The 22,991-nt window shown below is 37.1% G+C and overlaps 1 protein-coding gene across 2 annotated transcripts in view; it reads right to left on the reverse strand.

The window, feature by feature from the left end:
• The window catches only part of PSME4 (proteasome activator subunit 4), a 92,696-nt gene that overhangs the window by 60,219 nt on the left and 9,486 nt on the right, over positions 1-22,991 (reverse strand). For both annotated transcript variants that reach the window (XM_037047902.1, XM_037047901.1), the window contains exons 2-3: positions 10,118-10,258; positions 9,386-9,502 (exon numbers count right to left, since the gene is read on the reverse strand). In XM_037047902.1, the coding sequence (XP_036903797.1) occupies positions 9,386-9,502; positions 10,118-10,258 (258 nt within the window). The remainder of the gene's footprint in view (positions 1-9,385; positions 9,503-10,117; positions 10,259-22,991) is intronic.

A 22,991-nucleotide genomic window follows, 5' to 3' on the forward strand; every position in this document is an offset into this window, starting at 1 on the left:
AAAAAAAAATGGCAAATGGAATTAATAAAACAGGGGCAGTAGGTAATTTGAACTGAAATTTTAAGATAAATGTGCAGCTACTTATAGTATGGTAGGTACAACTAAAAATAAGTCTCCAGAAAGATATTATGGAGGAAAGGGGGGACTTTCAGGCAGTCCTTCGACCTGACACCTCATTAAGCTCCTTAAAGTTCTTAAATACAGAAGTCTACCAAATTTCTCTGAAAGCTTAAGAACGAATCCTACAAAAAAATTCCAAGGAATAACAAAGACTAAACTCAGCACAAGTAATCAATCCACCACATAACCAAGAGTGAAAATGAAATTACTTGAAGTTGGAGGAATACTCTTAATTTCCAAACTACTCAGCAAACAAGTAACTGAAGAGGAAGGAAACATGGCCACAACTCATAAGCTATTTCAAAAATAAAAAGATGGCCATATGGCCAGAGAACAGTCATGGAGCATTCTCTCTGATTATGGGAGAGATATTCTACCTTCCTTCAGAAAAAAGGTGAGCAATTCAGAAACACAGATTTTAGTTTGGAGAACATCTAAGTTGCCTGGTTAAAAAAAGTCAAGCTTCTCTCCAACTACATTTCCCTGAAGACAATGACTACTACAATTATTTTTTCCTCTGGGCATTGCCACAGTCCTTATAATAAGACTATATATTCATCTCCACTTTTACTTTCTCTCTCTCTCTCTCTCTCTTTCCTTCCTTACTTACAATGCTCAATACACATATTCTCTCAGGGCAGAAACCTGTACTTGAACAAGAATTAAATAAAAATTATATTAAAAAAAAAAAAAGACCACAGATCTTTGGGTCTTTTAGTTTGGACTGAAGAATCACATTTAGAAACAAATCAAGGAATTAACAGGCAATGTTAAAAGAGAAATCTCATTCCAAAATAAATACCAGATCAACTTAAACAGACACAGATTTAAAAAAGAAAACTCTAAAATAATAAACTTTCTATCTAAGAATATAAGCAGAGATATATAATTCTACAGTTCCTAAAGTTTGTGTCCATGTTAAATTTTCATTCATTTTATTGTTTCTCTGGCAACTCGTTACACAGAAAACCTTCTATGTTCACTGGGAACTTTTGTATTCTACCAATAAACCTTCATATAATGTAAGCAATGGTTCTAGAAAGCATGTCACAAAAGGCTGCACAGCTAACTATGTTTTCTCCAGTCCCCTTCACTCTTCGGAAGCACAGGAGGTTAAGGTAGCTCTCGATTCACTCATTAGAGGACTAGGATACGTGAGAATGTGATTTAGTTCATCTAAATAAAGTCAATTTCAACCCCTTGGACGTAAGCTCTTTATCCAGAAAAGAGTACAATCTCTCTAACCTGTGATATCTGTATAGTGACCTTTTGTGATTCTTGTAATCTCTCAAGATGAAGTAAACAATGTTTCTGTTTAAAAATAAAATAAAAGGTTAAGGCTAGATGCTACTAGATTATATTTTTACTAGTTTTTAGAGGGAGTAATTACTATATACCTTTTCAATTGCCAGAAATTTATAACACTAAAGTAATAACAAATGAAAACACTCTCTTAAAAGCCAACCAGGATTTACAGATGAACTAAGTTTTGAACGGGTTTTCTCATACCCTATTTCTTCTTAGTAAAGGTATGTTAAGTTGAAAAGAAAGCCATGGTACATTAATTATGTAATGGTTCACAGCTTGGGCTTAGACTCAGACATCTGTATTTGAATACCGGTTCTGCCACTTACTAGTACAATATTATAGGCTGAGTTTTTCCATCTATAAGAGTGGTAATACCTACCTCTCATAAGGCTGTCATAAAAATTAAATGAGAAAATGTAAAGAAAGCAGTTATCTGGCTCAGAATTAATCACAAAAACAATAACCACAATTATTTCATACTTAGCCAAAATGAATTACATTTTCAATTTCCTTAAGAACTAAATTTTTGCACTCATTTTGTTTTTATATCTATTCTCCTGTCTCTGGGTAGCTATTAATTTATTACTTGGGAAATTATATGAAAATAGGAAAATCCTTCCCCAACTGCCAGAGTACTTACTAGGGCAGAGACTCAGTTCTTGTCCTAGTTCTCGAGCTCTTGACCCAGATTCAACAAATGACTCTGCGTCAATTTTCCTCTCTGGGTGGCGATTACCTTATGATGACATTCTTTATGATATCTCTGATGATATTAATAAAGCAAATGCCAAACAGGGAGCAGAGAGGCCTTAGGAAAGCCAAAAGCCTTAATCTCCAGTTACTCCAATCACTGAGACAGCAGACTGACATAAACCTAAATGTTTACACTTCCTACCCCTCTCCCCTACCTAACTATCAGGACAATATTCACTTCTAATCCAAAGAAGTGCACAGCAAATGATATGTTCAAGATGAGGGCAGTGTGGACTGCCCATAACCATAAGTAATTTCAGCTTCACTTGACAATTCTTGACTTAAAATTTAATTTCAGAAGTCACATTTGCTTTTTCATTTAAAAAAGAAGGGGGCGGGAGAGACTGTAACCTTGGTCTACTCTATACACCTATGCTGTAACTTCCTTATAATTTAATGGTAATAGCTGCTTACACGGTATTCTTTTTCTTAAGAATGCACTTAACACTTCATCTAAAGGAACTCAATTTTATCTGCTTCTTCTAGATCTAAATAATTCCACCATCAGTCAAACACTATCCATCTTACATGTAATCTTTTCAGAGCTAATACTGCTTAGTTAAATAAGCAAGTAGTCATTTTTCACAGCCACTTCACACAAATGAGGGTCAAGATAATTTTACCATAACAAAGGTACAAATAAAGTATAACACCTCCATCACTGATGTAGCATTAACATTGCTTTTTCATTATCACCTTTTTTTAAAGTATGCTTCTGTGGTTAAGTTTGAAGTTGCCATAATCCCGACCACTCATGTAAAAAGAATATGCAAAATTGCTGTAAGTGATAGCAAGCCTGATCAACGTGAACTAAGACGTTTTTTAAGACTGCTTTAAACCCTGGCTGGTGTGGCTCAGTGGATTGAGCAATGGACTGCAAACCAAAGAGTTGCTGGTTCGATTCCCAGTCAGGGCACATGCCTGGGTTGTGGGCCAGGTCAACCACACATTGATGTTTCTCTCCTCCTCTTTCTCCCTCCCATCCTCTCTCTCTAGAAATAAATAAAATTTTTTTTAAAAAAGGAAAAAGAAACGGTTTTAAAAAGAACAGTGTCCAAGGAAAGATCATTGTAGCACAAAGACAACTTTTAGAAGAAACACTATCAAAGTCAGTGATAAAGATCAACCACAAGTCTCTAATTTCCAAATATAAAATAATTTTTCAAAGCACATAGAATGTTCCTCAAATACCATGTTAAAAAACACTGCAAATACCATATTAATAACCAATGTTTATTAACAAAACTGTAAGCTATTTGAAAACTTCTACAACTCCTCAGAAATTACTTACATCATTTCATCATTCTATGCAAGAGATCATTCCCAATTTCTAAACTCAACTTTAGAAAAATGTGGCCACATACATCAAGAAATGCCCAACAGTGGTTAAGAACATGTTATTTCCATGTGCTGAAGGGGACCCAAAATATTTAACTGCATCTTGAGGATAAGAGCACCAATTCAAATGCCATGAAGAACAAGTACCAGAAAAGGAAAATACCAATTCCCCCAGAGGCAAATTAATATCAAAAAGGAAGGTTTAATACTATATGATGCCCTTAGAATATATATGAAAGAAAAATCAATACACTTTAAAATATATTAATATACTTAAAAGTACATAGACGTACTAAAAAATTTAGTTTATAAAAGTAAAATAAGTTATCCAGACCCAAACTACTTATGATGCAATACATAAATCTTTAACACCAAGCAACTCGGAAAAACAAAATTGGTAGTGATAACACTAAATAAACAAATTTATACACATAATTCAAATGTAAACTGTCCAGGCTCATTTTCTAAAAACTAATCGATGCATAATTCCCTCCATATTTTGTTCTTAGCAATACCCTTCATTAGTGTGCTACCTACGTTTGTAACTCGCAATATGCTACTCCAATTAAGGACATGGGCCATTGTTTTATGAAATAAAACCATGCTCACAAAATTCAAATGCTTCTTTCAAGAAGTAAACAATAAGCAATTCTTATGTTGCTAGTGTGAGTTCACAACTACATAGCACTCCTTTTCAATTTTGATTTTTCCATTAAAAAAAAAAAACTAAATTGTTTCTCCAGTGAAAGTACACACAGAGAAGAATGAAAGGGGTCCTTGCCCCTGAAGCAAAAGACTGAAAGACAGGAGGAGGAAGGGAGGGAGATAAAGATACCAGAAAAGAGGAGAGGAAAGAGAGAAGAAAGGTCAATAATCCTTGCTCTGAGCAATACTACTGCTTTTGAAAAATCAGGTGGCAATGCATGACACTCTAACACAGTGGTTTCAATAACACCAAACATATTAAAGCACATGAGTTTAAGAACTGAAAGACAAACAGTTAACAAATGAAGCAATCTTTCACTTTTGATTATAAAAATAGTATTCTAAAAATAGTACAAATACAGTCAGCTAATAAGACTGTTTGAAAATGTGCCAGAACACATCCAAGATGAAAATACCCAAAACACCAAATTCAAAAGTATGCCATATTAAAAGGGTTCTTTAAAGAGTTTTCTGAAGTAAAATGCTTGTAAAAGTCATTAATTTTAGCCTTTGACTAGAAACATTTGCTATACTAGTGTTCTAAATTCAATCTTAAATAGAAAATAAGTTTTTAAATGTTCTGTTAATATTTTTAAGTTAATTTTTCCATCACTATTTATCTCCGCACACTTTCACCTCCACCCACCTCTCCCCACCTCTGCCTACCACCCCACCATCGCCACACCGCTGATTCCCTGTCAGAAGTTTAGTAGACAGAGGAAAATAAAGCAAAACCAAAGTACAACCATATAACTCCCTAACACTTCTGCGTAAGAACCAGGACTATTAGGTTCCTCTAACTTCAAATCAAGGCAAATGTGAAGAAAACCCAAGAGTCAAAGAATCTGAAAATCTTTCAAAATTGAAGTTTTATAACTTTATACAGAGAGATCAGAATGGAAATAAGGCAATCCTTTGAAAAGGAGAATTAATATGTAAAAATATGTAATAGTAAAAAAAAAAGATTACAGAAAATTAGAGAAAATAAATAAGGAGTAAATTACAGTCCTGACAAATATTTTAAGGAAGAGCCCCCTCAAAAGCAGTTCCAGATCCCCAGTATTCTTTCTGACCCCTTCAAATTGGAACACACTTCCATTTTTAAAAAGAGGCTGCGTGAACAGAGCTCCATTTCACAGTGTGTACTCTGGTTAGCGGTGGTACACAGTCCTGTGTGCGAGTACTATAAGCCACTGGACCAATACGGTTCATCTGTCTGCAGCATCATTTTTTGTCAACAGATATATAAGAAAGAACTTTTACTTATAAAAACACTACTTAATAAAACTTAATGTAGATATAAATGTTTAAGTAAAATGTGAAACTTCCAAAAAACTTCTCACACTAGATCTCTTCAGGAAATACCTGAGCCTTGGAGAAAGGGAAGGAGGTATTGAGTAGATATCGCTAGAAAATAAAGTAGTGTTTTGGACACTAGAAGACCTGGACCTTAGAGATGTGAAAACAGGGAAGAAAAAAAAAAGCAGAGTGCTGGACCAGTAATAAGAAAACAGGAGGGACTGATCAATGAAACAGAAAACTTCTGACAGTACAGATGCAAGGCAACAGGAGGAAAAACTAGAGCTTTGAAACATCTGTAAGGAGCATTTTAGAAATGCCTGGGGAATTTTAATTATCACAATCATTGGGGAAGGTTCAACGGCCCTTTAGTGATCAGAAGCCAGGTACAATAGATATCCTGCCATTCATGGAACAGCCTGTCACAATAAAGGATTGTTGCAAGACTTTCACATGTCCCCCCACTTCATGATCATAGGGGTTAAATTTTTTTGAACCTAAAAATTAATTGCTTTAAACATTTAGATTTTCCTGGAAATACAACAGACAGGTAGGTAAATTGAGTGAGGCTATATACTTTACTTTGTTGAGAATTTTACCTACGGTTACTCCTGGAGAAAAAAGGAAAAAAATCACACCACATGGCAATTCCAATTGTACCCCCTGATTTGTCAACACTACATTCCCTCAACATGTAGCTGCTGCATGCAAATATGTAACTAAGACTAAAGACTGTTTGAATAATCTTAGAACCAAGTGTCATCACATTGGCAATCAGCAGAGACACAAAACACAAGGATGTCACAGAATTTCATTAATAATTTCTTTGTTAAAATGCTGTTACTGTAATCCTTTTTAGTATTGTACAAAAGGCAATTTACATTGTGAAAATTATATATTGACATTATTTATTTATTCTGGCCTTGCCTGTTAGTTTTCAATCTTACTATGATATCCTCCCCAGAAATCTACTGCGTAAATTCTTTATAGTTTCATATATTAACAAATCTATCCCCAATTCATCCTTTGCCTCCAATTCCTCAAATGTAATAATGTTCAAAATGTTTTGTGATACAAAATAACTACACCATCCACCATCATTACACAAAACATTATTCTGACACTGTTATAAATAAGGCCAGCTGATCCATAAGAATATCAAACTTCCTTTTTCTCAGTTCAGTGGTCTGAAACTCAAGTTAGTTCCCTATACCACCATATTTAATGAAATCGTATGTCATTCTTTATCCTAGCACTAGCTTTTATTACAATATCCACTCATAATGCTGTTCTTCCATTTTCTTTTACTTATACAAAATGTGTTCTAACCTTTTTCTTTTAACTCTAAACTTACTCATCACAAGTAGATGGAAAATCCGAATACCATACTTAGTGTCTTTTAGTATAACAATGCCTGCAAGTCTTATACAGAGTGGAGCAAAAGCAGGTCTACACTTTTTGTATGGAAAATAATACAATAATTAATAAATAATAGTACAAGAATAAACCCTCGTGTTTCATGTACTCACAACTGTAACCTACTTTTGCCCCACCCTTTAGTTTTTAAAACACTTTCCTATTATTTCTCTTCTATGGTTTAAACAATTATATTTATTTTTTTTGTCACTGAGTGTAGATAATGAGGTTATACTACTTATGAATTTCATTTTTAAATAGTTAACTGCAAAATAGAAAAGGGGATGCTAAGTACATTAAGAGTTGAGAATCACCGCTTTAAACCAAATGAAAATTTTGGTAGACACAATTTCTCTTCAAAAAACCAAAACTGTCCATGGTAAAATGTTTAAGAAAGAAATTTTCACAAGGGCAAGGATGACACGAAGGTTCAGGCAAAGACATGGTCATAAGCCCAGTATCTCAAACCGGGGATGAACTATAAACACTGACTGACACAATATCTAACAATATTTCCAGGAAACAGCTGGTATTACATGAAAAGGAAAGCCATAGATATTTGTTAATGACCACACAGGACTTGAATCAGCCAGAGAAATTCCAGAAAGATACAGAAATGCCCTGGCTGGTGTAGTTCAGTGGATTGAGCACAGGCTGCAAATCAAAGGGTCGCCAGTTCGATTCCCAGTCAGGGCACGTGTCCAGGTTGCAGGTCAGTTCCCCAGTGAGGTCTACATGAGATGCAACCACACATTGATGTTTCTCTCCCTCTCTTTCTCCCTCCCTTCCCCTCTATCAATCAATCAACCAATCAACAAACAAACAAATAAAGCTTAACTAATTTTGAACACAGTTTAAAGTGTTCTAACTTAATTCTAACTTCAATGAGCTCATATAATAAATCTAATAATCTTAATTCAGTTCCTATAGCTGAAATAAAACTCATAAGGAATCTTTACAACAAAGTTTTTACATTAAATTTTTTTATTTTCATAATAAATTTTATAGCCCTGACTAGTGTAGCTCAGTGGATTGAGCACCAGCCTGAGAACCAAGGGGTTGCTGGTTTCTGAGTTGCAAGCCAGGCCCCCAGTAGGGAGCTCATGAGAGGCAACCACACATTGATGTATATCTCCCTCTTTCTCCCTTCCCTTACACTCTGTCTAAAAATAAATACATAAATGTATGTTATAAAAACGTACTTGTGATTGTATCATTTAGTTTCATGATGAATTTTCTATTGTTTATGGTTCAAAAGTGGGTTTCCTGGTTTTAACACATGAAATCTTAAGGAAATATATGACTGGTGAGTACTTTCCAAAAGCCAATTAAGGCCTGAATTCAGGATCAACTATAGTCATATTCTTTTTTACTCTTTCCATTTACATAATTTCACTACTTACTATGACCTGAAAATCTCTTAAACTCTGCCATCTGCTGTGATTTTCAAAAAATTCTACAAAAAAACCCCGGCTCATTTAAGTGAAGTCTGAGGATTAATCATGGATTAAATGAACTGAACTGGTGAACTGGGAAAGCTTACAAGTAGCAGTAAAATAAACATGTCTAAGATTGAGAGAGAAACCACAGAAATCTTTAAAGACAATTTATAAAAGAGAAAAAGGAAAATAATATAGGAGCATATAATGGTGCTCTTGAGGAATGAGTATATATATAGGTATAAGACAACTCTAGATAATAAAGCAAATAGCTAAAGAAGGAAAAATTTCCTAAAAATAAACCTCACTTTCAAATGAGTATTTTAAGACAGACATGCTAAGATTGAGACAATTAATAGCTACATCACAAGTGGACAAACCCTGTTAACAGGGGAAAAGGATACTTTGCAGTCAAGTCTGAAATCACTACTGACCAAAAGGGGCAGATTATCCTATTACACGCCATAAATTCGGAATACGAAACATACCGAAATAGGAGATCTGGAAGAGTCAAGAAGCACATACAAGAAGCCATAATCAGCCAGAGATTTGTAAGCTTAGTTATGTCTAAACATCACTAGAAAGTAAATAATCCAAGGACTGTACATTTGAACAGTTTGTGCTCTCAGAATAATCTAACACTAAAACTGATGCTTTAAGTGAAATTGTGTGCCCCTGGCATATGCAAAGCTCTTCTTCTTCTTGAAGCATTCATTTTACTTGAAGAATTAAAGCACATGTGGATGTATTATAAAGAATGTCAAATGTGTCTTTTAATGACAGTATGGTGCTGTGAGAAAAATCATGAGGGGAAATTCTTAAGTACAGCTTCAGATACAATTTAAAGAAGACAACAACTATTTTAGGAGTTAAGTTACACAGAAAGGAATACACTAAATTGTACATTTGTTTGCTTATCTCAAATAACCCAGTATTTCTCAATTATAATCAAACCCCTAAAAGCCCCTAAGTGCTCCCAAAGAAGTTCTTTAAATAGAAATACTTACTTAGGAAACCAATTTAATCCTAGGTGCTCTGTCTTAGAATATAATATTCTTTCCACCATGTCATAAAGTGGTCTCCAAGGTAACTCCAAATCATGTCTTGAAAGAAGTTCCTTTTTCCTAATTAGAGGAAGGTAAACACATATATATATGTATGTGTGCGCAGCTGTGTGTACATTACACATATTATTTGGGGAGGACAGTTGTTAAATGTTGCTGTCATCACAGTGGGTTTTGCTTCTCCTCATCCACAGCCTGCTCACTGGCAGAATATGACAGGTAGCAGGAAGAACAATGTACCAAATTCTTGCTGCTGTTCAAAACTCAAAGAGCACATGGTGAAGAGGGACATTTAGATTTGCACCACTATTACTGTAGATGAGTTTCACACTTTCCCATAGTATTTATGGAGTCGAGTTTCCAGCACTGTGCTGCATGCTTTTGGGATAAGCAATAAAATAAATTATCCCTGTCTTCACAGATCTCACAACCTATGTATAGAACATATAGTTTACTGTGTCCTTGAGAAGAAAAGGCTTCATGGAGAAGATGAAATTGGAATTAAAAAGTTAATACATATGATTTAATCTTAAAAAGTTTTTTGCAATCTTTTTCTAAACTGGTAATTTTGGGCATGGTCTTCTTATCAAAAGAACACCTAGTTCTCATTCCCTAAGACCTTGAAAAAAACCACACAAAGTAATCTTATCAAAAATCTTAATAAAACTGACTTACTTTAACAGGTTGATCAAGAGACGAGCAAATCCCTGCATCATGCTGATTTCCAGTTTGGGAATTGATACCAGCTCATACAATAACTTGATAAAAAGAACATGATCTTCTTTGCTAAATTTTCTCCCATAAAGTCGAATATATCTGCAAGAAAAGAGTCAATATAGCCTTTAAAAATAGGTATGGTGACACATCCATGTTCCCTGCAGCACTGTTCACAACATCCATGTGAAACAACATAAATGTCTATCGACAGATGAATGGATTTGAAAAACGTGGCATGTATATACAATGAAATATTATTCAGCCCTTAAAAAGAAGAAATTTCTACATATACTACAATACAAGTGAACCTTACAGACATTATAGCTAAGAAGTGAAATAAGCCAGTCATAAAAAGACAAATATGAGTCTACTTAAGTATGGTATTTAAAGTAATAAGCCCTGATGCCCTGGCTAGTGTGGCCCAGTAAAGTGAGTGCTGGCCTGTGAACCAAAGGGTCATAGGTCCAATTCCAACTCAGGACACATGCCTGAGGTGTGGGCCAGACCCCCAGTAGGGGGTGTGCAAGAGGCAACTACATATTTATGTTTCTCTCCCTTTNAATACAAGTGAACCTTACAGACATTATAGCTAAGAAGTGAAATAAGCCAGTCATAAAAAGACAAATATGAGTCTACTTAAGTATGGTATTTAAAGTAATAAGCCCTGATGCCCTGGCTAGTGTGGCCCAGTAAAGTGAGTGCTGGCCTGTGAACCAAAGGGTCATAGGTCCGATTCCAACTCAGGACACATGCCTGAGGTGTGGGCCAGACCCCCAGTAGGAGGTGTGCAAGAGGCAACTACATATTTATGTTTCTCTCCCTTTTTCCCTCTCTTCCTCTCTCTAAAAATAAGTAAATAAAACCTTTTGTTAAAATAAATAAATAAATAAAGTAGTAAGCCCTGAATGGTGTGGCCCAGTGGGTTGGGTGTCCCAGCAAAACCAAAAGGTTATGAGTTCAATTTCTGGTCCAGGCACATGCCTTGGGTTGTGGGCCAGGTCCTGGGTTGGAGGCATGCAAGACACAACCTACTGATGTTTCCCTCCCTCTCTTTCTTCCTCCCTTCTCCTGTCTCTAAAAGGAAATAAAAACTTTTGAAGAAATAATGAAACTCAAAGAGAAAGTGGCAATTGCTAGGGGCTGGAACAGAAGAGGAAGTGGGGAATTGTTCAACAGGTATACACAATTTCAGTTCTGCAAGATGGAAAAGTTCTCAGTCCTTTGTACAACAATGTACACGTTATTAACAACACTGTACTGCAAACTTAAAAACTGTTGAGAGAGTAAATCTGTGTCTTGCCACATTAAAAAAGTGCCTCCTCATGTACAAAAATTCAAAAGAGATCGAAAACCTAAATACAACATCTGAAATTATAAATTACACAGAAGAAAACATAGGCACTAAACTTACAGACTGTGGTCATACATAAGATTTTATGAGAGACTTCTGGCCAAGATGGAGGCATAGGTAGACACACTGTACCTCCTGGCACAACCAAAATTAAGGACAACAAAAATTTAGAAACAAAAAAACCCCCAACACACAGAAAACTGAACTGAACAAAAGTCCGACAACCATTCATCCACACTGGTAAGAGGGACAGAGTCAGCAGCCAGTGGAGAGGGATGGAAGCAGGAAAAAGTGGCAGCTGACAGACCGGGGACACAGCGGGAGGCAATGAGCAAACCCAGTGAGGCACATAAGGTGGCCGGCAGACTGCAGTCATACATTCGCGCGCAGATAAACCAGGCCAAAAACGGGCAGAGAGAGAGACCTCGCAACCCAGGGCACTGGGGCCAGGAACCAAAGCCTAAAAGCACTGATTGAAAACACTTGTAGGGGTTTAGGTGCTGGGAAACACTCCCAGGCTCACAGGAGAGTTCGTTGGAGAGACTCACAGGGTCCTAGAACATATACAAGCTCACCCACCTGGGAATCAGAACCAGAAGGACTCAGTTTGCTTGTGGGAAGCAGCAGAGGGGACTGAAGTCTGAGAGAGAAAGCAGAGTAAGCGCCATTGCTCCCTCTCGGACCCTGCCCCCACATACAGCATCACAGCAGCACCCAGTGACTGGGTTGCCCTGCCCTGGTGAACACCTAAGACTTCGCCCCTCATACATAACAGCCATGACCTGACCAAAAAATTATGGCTCAAATGGAAGAACAAATCAAAGCCCCAGAGCCAATACTTTTAAGTGACCAAGAGATAGCCAACCTATGAGATCCATAGTTCAAAACACTGGTGATCAGGATGCTCACAGAACTGGCTGATTTTGGTCACACATTAGATGAACAAATGAAAGCTACACTAAGTGAAATGAAGCAAAAAACACAGGGAACCAATAGTGATGGAAAGAAAACTAGGACGCAAATCAATGGAGTGGACCAGAAGGAAGAAAGAAACACCCAACCAGAAAAGAATGAAGAAATAAGAATTCAAAAACTGAGGAGAGGCTTAGGAACCTCCAGGACATCTTTAAATGTTCCAACATCCGAATTATAGGGGTACCAAAAGGGGGAGAGGAAGAGAAACAAGTGGAAAACTTACTTGAACAAATAATAAAGGGGAACTTCCCCAATCCGACAAAGGAAATAGACTTCCAGGAAATCCAGGAAGCTCAGAGAGTCCCAAAGAAGGTGGACCCAAGGAGGAATCCGGCAAAGCACATCAGAATTCCGTTACCAAGATTAAAGTGAAGGAGAGAATTCTAGAAATACCAAGAGAAAGGAGACAGTTACCTACAAAGGAGTTCCCATCAGACTGTCAGCTGATTTCTCAAAAGAGACCTTACAGGCAAGAAGGGGCTGGAAAGAAGTATTCCAAGTCGTGAAATGCAAGGACCTACATCCAAGATTGCTCTAACCAGCAAAGCTTTCATTTAGAATGGAAGGGTAGATAAAGTGTTTCTCAGATAAGGTCAAGTTCAAGGAGTTCATCATCACCAAGCCCTTATTACATGAAATGTTAAAGGAACTTATCTAAGAAAAAGAAGATAAAAAACATGTATAGTAAAATGACAGCAAACTGACAATTACTAACAACCACACTGAAAACAAAAACAGAAACAAACTAAGCAAACAACTAGAACAGGAGCAGAACCACAGAAATAGAGATCACATGGGGGGTTAGCAACAGGGGAGTGTGAGGGGGAGAAGGGGGGCGAAGGTACAGAGAATAAGTAGCATGGACGGTAGGTAGAAAATAGACAGGGGGGAGGGCAAGAATAGTATGGGAAATGTAGAAGCTAAAGAACTTGTGACACATGGACATGAACTAAAGGGGGGAAATGTGGGTGGGAGGAGGTGTGCAGGGTAGAGGGGAGTGAAGGGAGGAAATGGGACAACTGTAATAGCATAATCAATAAAATATATTCAAAAAAATAAGAACAAAAGAGTACAGATATATAAGTCTACATCTGTTTTAACCACAAGAAATCTTTGAAGAATGCGTATATCTTACTCAGAACCCTGCAACACAGCAAGTCACAAAACATGAACCATTTGTTTCCAAGAGTTATTCATGACTATAATAACGTTACTATCAAAAATAATGTAGTATTTTGCCTCAAAATCATACATTTTCAATTTTTTAGCTTTAGAGAACTAGTGTAATCAAAACCATAAGCTATAAGCAAATTTATTCCCAAAAGCATGAATGACTAATCATGGCATATTTAAGGATTCAGAAATAACCAAAACTTAAGAAACCAAAAGTTATTTAGAACAAATACTGGATACTTAAAATGATAAGCTCCCTTGAGGAAGACCATTTTACAGACAACTAAATATGCAAATAAACAGAAAAGATAGTACTAATACTTTTTATATGATCTTTGGCGCTTACCCAACAGCTAATTTCATATTAAAACATGACTAACTCTAAAATGAGGATACTTAAATAATCTTTGTCCACTAATAGCACTTTTTCATTTTCTCAAGCTGCTGAGTATTTATTCAGCTCCTTTCTGTCACTTCAAGGCACAATCCCGTGATTACACCGTAGTATGAAGCAGCGAGGGGACAGTATGGGAGGCAGAATAAAACCTGAGATGTTGTTCTGTTTCTACCAATTACTTGTAAAGTTTCTTAACCATACTGGGCTGCTAATGCAAATGGATTAGTGAAGGCGGATAGATCTTAAGGCAGATAGAGGTTCTTTTTTTTTTTTTAAGATTCTCTTTATTTATTTTTAGACAGAGGGGAAGGGAGGGAGAAAAGAGAGGGAGCTAAGCTTCAATGTGTGGTTGCCTCTCACACGCCCCCCACTGGGGACCTGGCCCACAACCAAGGCATGTGCCCTGACTGGAAATTGAACCTGTGACCCTTTGGTTGGCAGGCCAGCATTCAATCCACTGAGCCACACCACCCAGGCCTGCCAGAGACCCTTCAGGTTACTGAATGAATAGACATGATACCAACTCCTCTTGATGCTGCCTTCAACGTAAAAACTAGAATGATTTAAATGCTACTTCCAAGTGAAAACAAGCTATATCTTTTGAACCAGGTACACACTTTAAAGATAAAGCAGAAATGTTCAAAGAAGCATTCCTTGATTTCAACAGCTACTTCAGGCCTTGCCAGAACTGCAAAAGCCCTCAGGGTTGTACGTTCACTTTCCCCAATGGCTGGGACACTTACAAGGGTAAATTAGAGCAACACTGCTCTAAAACAACTGAAATAAACTTCAGAGCCCCAAATTTAATACTAATGAAGAGACCAACAGATTTCTAGAGGAGCTAGAACTGTAGAAATCTTTTCGTCTCACTGTGTGCAAATGTGCTGACAAAATTAGAGATTTTTAGGGAAATTGTTCAAAAACATTTTATTTCCCCGTCAACCAGAAAATAGTTCTTGCCAACTAGAAAATAATTCTGCTTTCCCCATTTCTCAAAACGCAGTCCAAGATTTCTTCCAAAGAGTACAAAAAGTACTGAGGAAAAAAATAATTGATCTTCATTAAAATTAAGAACATCTATTCACAATAAAACACTATTAAAAGTGAAAAGCTCAGTCAGATATTTGGAATACATATATATGACAAAAGACCCTGAGACAAATTATATTAAGAATTCCTTCAAATCAGTAAGAAAAAGACACCCAAATAAAAACTGGGCAAAAGACTCAGGCAGGCACTCCTTTTTTAAAAAAATTTTTTAATATATATTTTATTGATTATACCATTACGGTTGTTCTATTCCCCCCCTTCATTCCCCTCCACCCTGCACACCCCCTCCCCCACCATTCTCCCCCCTTAGTTTATAACCAAATGTCTCAAGTTCTTTAGATTCTATATTTCCCCTATTGTTCTTCCCTCCCCCCTAAATATTTTCTACCTACTGTCTATGCTATTTTCTGTACCTTCTCCCCCCTTCTCCTCCTCCCACTCCCCTGTTGCTAACCTTCCATGTGTTCTTCATTTCTATGGTTCCACTCCTGATCTAGCTGTCCTCTTGGTTTGCTTTTGTTTTAGGTGTGGTTGTTAATAACTGTGTGTTTGCTGTCCTTTCACTGTTCATATTTTTCATCTTCTTTTTCTTATATAAGTCCCTTTAGCATTTCATATAATAAGGGCTTGGTGATGATGAACTCCTTGAACTTGACCTTATCTGAGAAGCACTTTATCTGTCCTTCCATTCTAAATGAAAGTTTTGCTGGATAAAGCAATCTTGGCTGTAGGTCTTTGGATTTCATGACTTGGAATACTTCTTTCCAGCCCCTTCTTGCCTGTAAGGTCTCTTTTGAGAAATCCGCTGACAGTCTGATGGGTACTCCTTTGTAGGTGACTGTCCCCTTATCTCTTGCTGCTTCTAGGATTCTCTCCTTCATTTTAGTCTTGGCTAATGTAATTATGATGTGCCTTGGTGTGTTCCTTCTTGGGTTCAGCTTCTTTGGGACTCTCTGAGCTCCCTGGATTTCCTGGAAGTCTATTTCCTTTGCCAGACTGGGGAAGTTCTCCTTCATTATTTGTTCAAATAAGTTTTCCACTCGTGGCTGTTTCTCTCCCTCTTCTAGTAGCCCTATAATTCGGATGTTGGAACATCTGAAGATGCCCTGGAGGTTCCTAAGCCTCTCCTCATTTTTTTGAATTCTCATTTCTTCATTCTTTTCTGGTTGGATGTTTTGTTCTTCCTTCTGGTCCATTCCATTGATTTGAGTCCCAGTTTCCTTTCCATCACTATTGGTTTCCTGTGCATTTCCCTTCATTTCAATTAGTTTAGCCTTCATATGTTCCTCTAATTTGTGACTATAATCAACCAGTTCTGTGAGCATCTTGATGACCAGTGTTTTGAACTGTGCATCTGAGAGGCTGGCTATTTCCTGGTCACTTAGAGTTATTGGCTCTGGGGCTTTGAGTTCTTCTTGAGCCATCTTTTGGGCAGTTCGTGCCTGTTATGTAGCAGGATCGGAGCCCTAGGCGTTCACCAGAGCAGGGCAACTCAGTTGCTGGGTTGTGACGCTATATGTGGGGGCGGGGTCAAAGAGGAGCAATGACGGTCCAGTCTGCCACCTCCCGCCGCTGCAGCCGCAGCTGCCATCAGCACCAGGGGGCTCGAGTTTCGTTCCACTGCACGCGAGAGTGCCACCATCATCAGCCCTCCACCACTGGGTTCACCTGCTGGGGCCTGCGTGGTCCGTCTCACTGTGTGCAAATGTGCGACCTCGGTCAGTCTGCCCCGCACCCCGACTGGTTCCGGGCTGCACTCCTTAAAGGGTAACATCCAGATGACTAACAGGATATGAAAGGGTACTTGACATCCATACTCAACAGTAAAAGCAAATTAAAACACCAGAAAGGTCCCACCTCACACTCCTAAGACCGGCTAAAACTTAAAAGCCTAACAGTACCAAGCCTGGGTGAAAGAGAATGCGAAGAACAGGACATTTCGTATGTTAAGGTGGGAAAAACTGCTTGACACTACTAACTAGTAAATGCCTATTAGATATTAGACTATGTAAAATGCATATTCATCGGCTCCATCTTAAATCTAGTCCATCAAAAATACTGAGAGTATTATATGCAATAAAACGGTTTCTTAAAGGGGGAAATTTATAAACAAAATACTGACAGTGAAGACTAAGAGTTTTCTGCCCTGGCTGGTGTGGCTCAGTGGATTGAGTGCCAAGGGGAACCTGCCAACAAAGGGGTCACCAGTTCGATTTCCAGTTGGGGCAGATGCCTGGGTTGCGGGCCAGGGCCCCAGTAGGCAGCAGTGTGTGAGAGGTAACCACACATTAATGTTTCTCTTCCTCTTTCTCCTTTCCCTGCCCTCTCTCTAAAAATAAATAAAATCTAAAATATTTTTAAAACACCAGGAATTTTCATTTTTTCAAAGCCATGCCAGTTGGTTTTTCTATATATTTATGTTCAGAAATCCTACTTTAAAGCATACTTGGTTTGTTTCCTTTTTCCAGTTAATTTTCATATTATATTTTAGCACAAAGAATTACTACTAGATATCTCAAAATACTCGGAAACCTTGGTAACAGTCATGATTAAACTTTTGAAGAGACTATTTCTTAAACTATCCAGAATATATAGATGACAAGTCATTATGTTCCATCCTCCCACAGAGGGGGAAAAATAACAGTAAAAGGTAATATAGTACAAAAGCTCTTTTCAACTGCTTCCTCCTGACAACCTTATAATTATTCAAATATTTTCATCTCAAGCAAAGAGGACTGCGGAGTGCCAGGGACAGTAATTATTTAAGAAAATGTACAATAATGTCAAGTTTTTTTCTACTATATCTTTTTTTAATCCTCACCCAAGGAAACGTTTGTCAATTTTAGAGAGAGACGAAGGCGGGGAAAGATAGACAGACAGACATAGATGTGAAAAACACATCAATCATATCCACTGCCTCTGTGCACGCTCTGAACCGGGAACCTAGGTATGTGCCCTTATAGGGAAATGAACCCTTAACCTTTTCTGTGCGCAGGATTGAGGCTCCAACCAACTGAGCCACCAGGCCAGGGTTCTACTATACCTCTTGATAGTTTACTATATATTACAAGGAAATTTAAAGTAAAATATAAAATTATACAATACTGTTGAAGAGACTAAGAGTTAGCGATTGGCTAGGGTCTAAAAATACTGGTTTTTAATACAAGCTTTGTTTTCACCGGTTGCTTTTCTTCAAGGTAATCACTGGGTTTCTGATCCATCTATATCTATCAATAAAATGAAATTAACATAATTTCAGAGGAACATTAAAACTATTTGCAATTAACCCCGGCTGGTGTGGCTCAGTGGATTAAGTGCCAATCTGCAAACTGAAGGGTCGCTGGTTTGATTCCCAGTCAGGGCACATGCCTGGGTTGTGGGGCCAGGTTCCCACTTGCGGGCATATTAGAGACAACTAATCTTTCTCTCTCTCACACACTTCAATATTTCTCTCCCTCCCTTCTCCTCTAAAAGTAAATAAATCTTTAAAAAAAGACTATTTGTAACTATAAAACATGCAAGACACCTAGTAATGATATTAACCTTAAGCAAATACTTTATTTGGTGTAGTTCTACTCAAAACACAAAGAAGGTATTTTGACTTGATAATTTAAATACCAGATTTTTTTTTTGCCCTGACCAGAGTGGCTCAGTGGGTTGGGCATTGTCCCAAAACGTGAAAGTCTTTGGTTTAATCCCTGGTCAGGGCACATGCCTGAGCTGTGGTGCAGGTTCACAGCTGGGGGCATGCAAGAGGCCGACAGATCGATGTTTCTCTCATATTAGTGTTTCTCTTCCCATCCTTCTTCCTCCCTTCCCCTCTCTCTAAACTTAAATAAAACCTTTAAAAAATTATTTAAAAATAAAAAACCCAGAATTTTTCATTGCAAGCACTTGAAAAGTATTTATGGATGATTTTTCCTAAGCTCCACCTATCGAGCAATAAGTCCTAAACAAGTAAAAAATTCAGAATAGCAAAGTCAAAATAGCAAAAACTTTTTCAATGCACATTTGCAATAAAAATTTCCTGGGGCCAGGGGGACAAACAAACACCCCAATAAAAGAATGGTTTGTTAAAATGTAGTTTATGCCTTTAGACTGTAATGCACTTATGTTAAATAAAAATACCCCTAGTCAAAGACTACTAAAGTTCTATTTAGTAGAGCACAGGAGTCAAGCTGTATGGTTCTCACTTGCCAAAAATGATACCACTGGAGTGCGAACCACAAAAATTGATTGTAATGGATGTTCAAATCCATTAAGTTCATAATGATACTAAAAACTATAAACACACACACACACACACACACACACAAAACCCCACAAATCTCACTTTTGAAGAATGCTAAGAACCAAGGCATTATCTTAAATACTGGTAAATTAAGAGAACTACTCAAGCATCCATCCTGCTCCTCATATAGGGATTGTACCTCAGGATAAATAATATTTGGTGAGGAAAAGTTCTCTAGAGAACTTAAGCTAATAAGGATGAAAGGTATCGCCATTTTGCAATTTCTAATGCACAGAGGATGGCAACTAACCTCACATGCACAAAAAAAAGAGAACCAGGAATTATGTATCTCCTAATAAAAGCATACAATACCACCTATTAACTAGTCTTGAAAAAGAAAATGAAACTTTATGTGCAGAATAATAGCAACAAAATCTATTACTGTGTCTAACATCTCAGTTTGACTTTGACTGAAGTTCATCATTAATAAAATTAACTTTAAAAGACAAAAATAAAAATTGTAAATGTATAGCCCTGAATGGTATAGCTCAGTGGGTTAGGCATCATCCCGCAAACCAAAAGGTCGCTGGTTCAATTCCCAGTCAGGGCACGTGCCTAGGTTGTGGGCCAGGTTCCCAGTTCGGGAAGTATGAGAGGCAGCCTATAGATGTTTCACACATGGATGTTTCTCTCCCTCTCTTCCCTTCCTCCCTCTGTAAAAATAAATAAATAAAATGGTTTGTTTTCTTTTTTAATGTGAGCTTACAAAACCGATGCCCTCTGTTCACTCTTCTTTCTGTGGAGCGGTCATAAACTAGTCGCAAAAAAAACCCTCACTTAATTCTAACATGTGAACGTTATTACAGTCAAACAGTCTGATTATAATAAAATATAAACTAGAAAATACTAAAGTGTAACAAAAAGAAACCAAATCATTTTACAACACACACATCAATATTAATTAAATAGCCCACACCCAGACTTAAGGCATTCCCCCTCCAAGAGGCACTTCCTTTGAAATCGGGTTCAGGAGAACAACTATTCTTACTGTTATTATTTGGCATTATTTCTGAATCTAGACCACCGGTAAACTAGGAAACAAAAACAAAGGTAATTGTTTTGGGAAAGGTAGAATAGTATGGTGTCAATGCTATAATTATACCTAAAACATCAAAGCAACCAAGTAAAAAAGAAAACCTTTTAGACTATGTAAGAACACCTACAGTGTTGTTTAGAGCAGCAGCCTTCTTGTATGGGAGCAACATCAAAAATTAGTAAATAAATAAATAACTAGTGATGGTTGGAGGAATGCTGTTCCATTCATTCATAATACTAACAAAAAAGAAATTTCTCTAAAAGAAATGTGCAGGAATTACATTTTAAAACAATAAAAGACTAAAATGTAAAATATCTGACTTAATGGTGAAATGAGAATATTTTTAATGCCTTAACACCTGATAATTAGGACTAAATGATAAATATTTTACTGTGAGGAATACCACCCTGACCAATGAAATCCCCACACAACTCCAGACTCTAATTTCAACCAGTAACTGCACATCATTCCTCTGACAAAACAAACAACACACTTTTGCTGTAACTGCATCAGTTTTAGTCTTTTCTTTCTGTTCCCAAGATGTCACCAAATAGGAAAAACAAGCAATTAAAAAGGGCAAAATTAGCAGAGAAAATTAGAGGATCAGACGAAATGAATTACTTTGACTTTACTACAGGACTAAGTCCTTCATCATTACACATAACACAAAAGATGCAGATAACAGATTTCACTGCCAAAGAGTGAACAGTTAAAATCAAGTGTTTTTCATAAACCCACCTCTCTTCTTTTCAAAAAGCATGTCTAAAGCAAATGACATGTACACAATGAAAGTTATGATTCAAACAGTTCCTGTAGGCCAACAACTCACAACTCAGATGTGAGGAGGCCGAATACAAGGGGAAGTAAGGGGACAAATGAAGTATGAATAGTTTTATGATTCTTTATTGTGAAGCAAAGTTTCACCATATACAGTGATCACTGAACTGAATCTTAAAAGACTAGAAAGCTGTCATCACTCTGAACAGGCAACCCAAGATCAAGATAATCTGAACATTTGGGGAAAGAGGAACAGGAGACACCTTTAGGTAGAGGAAGGGAGCAAGAACAGGGAACGGAGCCAGAAGACACAACCAAGACAATGTCTCTTCTTCCCCTATTTCCTCTCCAAAGAGGTCAAGCCGAGGATCGATAAAGAGGATGCACTACTACAAACAAACAAGAATAAAGGATATTAATTCCAAGTGACTGCTGGTCTGGAACAAAGGCAAGTTAATTTCTACCTAATACGGAGGATGTCTTATGTTTCCATTCTAGCTTCTTTGCAACTGTGGACATTACAATCAATTTTGGATAGACAAATTTATTGATTTCAACATGTTAGCCAAGCAAGCAGGAGGAGCATGGTTCTGAAGACTGCTGAGAATTTGAACTGCTCTATGTTAAGAGTCTTGGACAAATCACTTAATCATATAGATATATGTATGTATGTATATATGTATATGTGTATATGTATGTATATATGTAAAACCTGGATGTCCTCACAAGGCTCTGGTGATGAGTAATTGATTAACATACATGAAAGACATTCAATTTAATTGCTCTAGAGTGGGGTGGGGTGGGAGGTTCCAGGTACTACCTGTACTACCTGTTTTTTTATAAGATTCCCAGATGTCTCGCCACATTTGAGAACTACTGCCCCTTAGCAGACTGACTAGGGCATGATACATGCTTTTAAAAATCTATTCCAATCATTAAATATGTAATACTAATACAATCTGTTTCAATTTATATTTCATTAGTTATGGTGTAAAACATATCTTTTACATATAATTGTTTACTATATAATTATTTTCTTGTGAATTATTTGCTCATATTCTTAGAAACCAATCTACAGAAGAAGACAATCTATAGAAGTCTTAGAAACCTTTAAGACTTCCTTGTTCTTGAAGTCTTCCTTCATTCCCAAATTCAAGTGTCATCTCTGTTCTCTCTGCCCCTTAACAGCTGTACCAAACTTGGGGTGTTTTTCACATGCCGTCTCATACTACAGATATGTATGTATATATCACTGTATTTCTTTAGATGACTGAAAAATACTAGGTGGCAGGGACCAATCCAACCATTACCTCTTAACCAGAGATAAAGTAAGAAAGATGTTCTGAGAAACATTATTTTCAACTGATTGAATATACAAGTATACCTTGAGGAGCATAGTGTGCTTTAATAATTACAAACGGCTCACCAGAGCTAATTTTTTTTAAAGTAGGAAAAAACTCTTCAAATTAACAATATCTGACCAAATTAAACAAATTGGCTTTAAAACATTAAGCGTACATTTCCAAAACACACTAAAAAACAGATCTAGCATCTTTAAGTACAATATTTCTAATGGAAGACCTCATAGTAGGTAAGAGATCTGAGGTATGTATGCTAGGTCTGTCCAGAAGGTATCCAGTCATGTAATATCAAAAACGGAGACATTTACTGAACATACAAGAAACACTGTACACAGGACAATGACACCTCATTCCCCTTCAAAGTAGGCGCGTGGGGACCTCATGCAGTTCCAATTGCCATCAGCTGCCCCATCATACTTTG

Source organism: Sturnira hondurensis, unplaced genomic scaffold (genome assembly GCF_014824575.4).
Source record: "Sturnira hondurensis isolate 20B ecotype Veracruz unplaced genomic scaffold, ASM1482457v3 Scaffold0006413, whole genome shotgun sequence".
In the NCBI taxonomy this organism is placed as follows: domain Eukaryota; kingdom Metazoa; phylum Chordata; class Mammalia; order Chiroptera; family Phyllostomidae; genus Sturnira; species Sturnira hondurensis.